Below are 4,052 nucleotides of genomic sequence, written 5' to 3'. Positions count from 1 at the left end.
CGCTATAGCCGTGAAGCAGGCAGGCCAACTTGCAGAGAGCAGCTCAGCCTCGACCGCGGCTGCTTCCTCCAGAGCATCGCGCTCCATGTGCGCCGCTGAGACCGCTGGATGTTTCTGACGCGCCTCGCCAGGAGTCACCATGTCCAACCCGACCCACGACCCGTTCTACTCCTCCCCGTTCGGACCCTTCTACAGGAGACACTCGCCATACATGGTCCAGCCCGAGTACCGGATCTACGAGATGAACAAGCGGCTGCAGGCGCGCACAGAGGTGAGCTCGCCGGACGCGTTCGCCGCTCGCTCCGGTTCAGGTCGGGGTACCGGCAGGAGGGTGTTAGAGGGGGCATCACAGGTTCAGGAGAGCGCTGGAGGTCCGTCAGTCAAAGTGTCAAACATTCCTGAGGTGGAAGTCAGCCGGTGTTGCTGAATGTTCTCCTCAGAACCAGAACCTCGCGGGGAGCTGATCACCTGCGACTCACCTGAAGTGGGAGTGACCCCCCCCCCCGGCACAAGAACACCGGCTTACCCTGAACCTGATGGCAAAGAAGCTGTCAGAAGTTCATGTGACTTTAGTCTTTCAACAACAGCAGATGAAAACTTACAGAAACACCGTAAAGGGCAGAGCAAAGAAACCTCTGATAAGAGCCTCACTCTCACTCACAGCGTTTCTGCTTTTTGCTCTTAAACATCTGGTTAATGAAAGACCATCTGCAGCTCAACCACAGAAAGCTCAGCTCTGCTCATGTTACATTTCCTCATTGAACATGCCACTGATTGCAAATTTATGACTGATGACAATGAAACAGTTGATGCTTCAACTCATTTGGCGCCAGGCGTGTGGCGTGCTGTCACCCAGCCTGATCCCACTGTGAGCTGCATGGCGAGGATCTGTCTGCTGCAGCTGTGCAGACCTGCAGAGAAGAAGTTCACCTGACTTGTCCAGTCCGGCTCAAAGGACGAAGCAGACGCAGTGAAGCTGCTCGTCTTCATCACAGATCACCTGCTTTTTTTGTTGCTGGTTTATTGCTCTGCATGGCCAGCACAATTAGTTTTTGTAAACAGCGAGGACACATGTTGATGTTTTGACATTTACAGAGGAACCAAAACCTTCATTTTCTGAACTGTTTTCATAAAAAAATCCTCAGACCATCTTTGTTCAGTAAGCTGAAACATTTTAAAAACAGAATAAATAATATAACATTTGTCTGAGTGAAGCTTCATATTCACTAAAGAAAAGAAAACTATAAATCCTTCACAGTCGTCTCCAAAAGAGTTTGAACCTGAGTCACAAAGTGATCTGGAGCGGCCTGATGACAATATTTTTGGAGGATCTTTTCAGAGATGTTTAGGTCAGACTCCAGCAGAGGTGCTGCAGCCTCGTGCACAAGGATGCTGACGCTCCGAGAAGAACTTGCAACTTTAAGCAAAGCGACAGAGGCGGTGTTGCTGAGATGCAGCGGCCTCAGTCGGATGCATTATTCATGTGGAGTCCCAGCAGACCTGGACTCCTGGAGCACACATACCCTCACACCGAGTGCACACACACACACACACACACACACACAGCGAATGCATGCACTGTCGCACATGCATGTGCACACACACTCACTCAGGGATATTGTGAGATTTTTGTGTTACAGACACACTCTGGTTTAATCCATTACCTTCAGCTTCTCAGGCTCAATTATATAATTGTGCATCACTGGCATTAGTTTTCTGTTCCCATATGCTGTACATTTATTCTCATCTTCTTTTTTTCTGCATGTCTGTCCAGAGAGGATCAAATTCTTCTCATTCAACGAAACAAAAATAACACTTGATGATTGTTTGTATCCTGAAATGCCTTCTTATTTAAAATATTGGATTAATAAATCAATTAAGAAAATCTTTTCTATTTAGTCCTTATTTATTTTAAGTAACTGATAAAACAACAGAAAAAAAGGCCGTTCTCATTGACTTTAGGCATGATTAAAAGGAGAGATGTTTCTGCAGCTCATCATCTGGGGCTGCAGGTCCCTTCCTGGAGAGCATGGCTCTGCTTTCTGCTGCAGACTGTCCTCCGTCCATCTCGGGTCGCCTTTAAAACCAGAAGGACGTGAGGACGGTGGAAGGGTCGGCTCCAGCTGCTTCTTCCAAAATACAAAACATTAGGAAACAGTTTGAAGGAAAGCAGCTGAAGGAGCATCATGAAGGACTCATGTAGTGGTGCTGGATAAATGATCAAAAACAATATTTTTAAGCAGATTCTGTCTTTCAGGTGTAACACAGTTAAATGATTTAATGCATTGATATACACTCAGTTATAATGCGGCAGCTTAAAAGAAAATTTTGTTTTGTACCTCCCAAAAATTCTCCCAAAACTTTAAATATTTTGTTTCAGTGAATTGATGGTGTTTGGGCAGGTGGCTGAGCGCAGAGGATCCCGGGGAAGGAGCGCTCAGTCGGCTCAGACGTGCCGTCACCTGTTGCTCCTCCTCGAAGCGTGTCAGCTAGTTAGTCAGGAAGCAGATAGGTTAGAAACCGCACATCAAGCTGTTCTGAAGATGTAAACTCTTCATTGCATGAGGAGCATTAAATCCTACCACCAGCGTATAATAGAGAGCGTCTGTGCCGGATCTGAGTGTGAAGGGACATTATTTGATGGGGTGTTGCTGTGTTTTGTAGATCCTGTCAAAAGCATTTCAAGCTTGCAAACAGAAATCTTGTCAGAATTATTACCCGAGTTAAACGCTTAATATGATGAAAGGATGGCTTTTGTTGGGCGTAAGAATGGTTGGGAGCGTTCAGGCTCACTGGCAGGCTGCTGAGGCAAAATGAGTGTGTTTGCTCCCCTGACGTTTTAAGTAGGTTTCTTTATGGGGGAGTCAACTGAGCGTCGTTCAGACTCCAACTTTCAGAACGTCTGAAAGACTTGAATGAATGGATTCTGCAGTTTGAAAGTCCACCATGAGGTGGACTTCTTTGTTTGGTAATGCTGCAGCTGCTCTGAGGTCCAGAAGGAGGAGACTCAAAAACCAGGAGAAGAAGCAAAGCTCTGAAGGGAGACAACATCAGCTGTTCCAGTCTCAGTTCTTCTTTTAGGTTCCATTGGTGTTTGGGCTGAACTTGATGCTAAGCTTCTTTGTTGGGTGAATTTTCTCTGAGCTAAGGTCATAGTTTGCACACCATGTTTGCCTTTTAAACAGGTCAGATATGATTTTGGTGATTTCCTCTGATGTAATTCTCATGTTGTTAAGTCTTTTTGCAGCAGTAGTGGTTTGTGCATTTCAGAGCTGAACCTTCAGTCTTCCTCCACCTAAACCATCCTCGTTAATACAAACTATTTTATGTTTCTAACACCATCCTGTTAAATATGTAAATCATTTTATGGAGGAATTCCTTCATAAATGGATTATTTAAATAGACTGAATTCACTACAAATGCATATATTGTAAAAACAAACTCCACGCATGCAAGTCTCCTCCCACTGCAACAACAGCTGCAACAAACATCAAAGCACATTTGATAACTCATTTAACTTGAAAAGAAGCATTTTTATTTACAGCAAATCCATTTTTTAGAGATGAACTCCATGAATTTCTCTGCAGTACCCTGCATGCTGTTGTTAGTTCTGTTCTCACCGGAGACAGATCAGAGCGCTGTGCTGATCTGGAGAGGGATGTGGACAGGAAGTGATTCTGCTGCTCCCAAATCTCTGGGAGTCGATGAGGGGACAAACAAGTTTATCAGGGTCCTGACAGCAGTTTTTGTCTGGGAAATGATATTGTCTGAAGCTGCTGCCAGTGAGGCGCTGCAGCTCCATGCATTTGGAACAGTCGTGATGCGTTCAGTGGCGGCGTGGAAGTTGTTCTTCTGGCCCCTTCGTCTCTCATTATAGTATAAAAACTTTGTTACTCCTGCCAGACACAACTTCTGGAAGTGGAGGACAAATCCTTTTCCTGCTAAGAGGATCGTTAGCTTCAGGGTTGTTCGGCCTTTTTTGATGTTGTCCAATTTTTCTGAAAAAGTCCATCGGCTCATGCGATAAAACCACGACTAAATCAACTTCTCCA

At 45.3% G+C, this 4,052-nt stretch overlaps 1 protein-coding gene across 4 annotated transcripts in view; it reads left to right on the top strand.

Annotated features, from left to right (window-relative positions):
• The first annotated feature begins 12 nt into the window (after positions 1-12).
• Positions 13-4,052, top strand: part of ldb2a (LIM domain binding 2a) — a 90,270-nt gene continuing 86,230 nt past the window's right edge. For all 4 annotated transcript variants that reach the window (XM_024270254.2, XM_024270253.2, XM_036216350.1 and 1 more), the window contains exon 1: positions 13-271. In XM_024270254.2, the coding sequence (XP_024126022.1) occupies positions 140-271 (132 nt within the window). In that variant the 5' untranslated portion in view covers positions 13-139. The remainder of the gene's footprint in view (positions 272-4,052) is intronic.

The sequence above is a fragment of the Oryzias melastigma genome, linkage group LG2, assembly GCF_002922805.2.
Source record: "Oryzias melastigma strain HK-1 linkage group LG2, ASM292280v2, whole genome shotgun sequence".
Classification (NCBI taxonomy): domain Eukaryota; kingdom Metazoa; phylum Chordata; class Actinopteri; order Beloniformes; family Adrianichthyidae; genus Oryzias; species Oryzias melastigma.
Note: the sequence above shows the minus strand (reverse complement) of the source record. Positions and strands in the feature narration are given on the sequence as shown.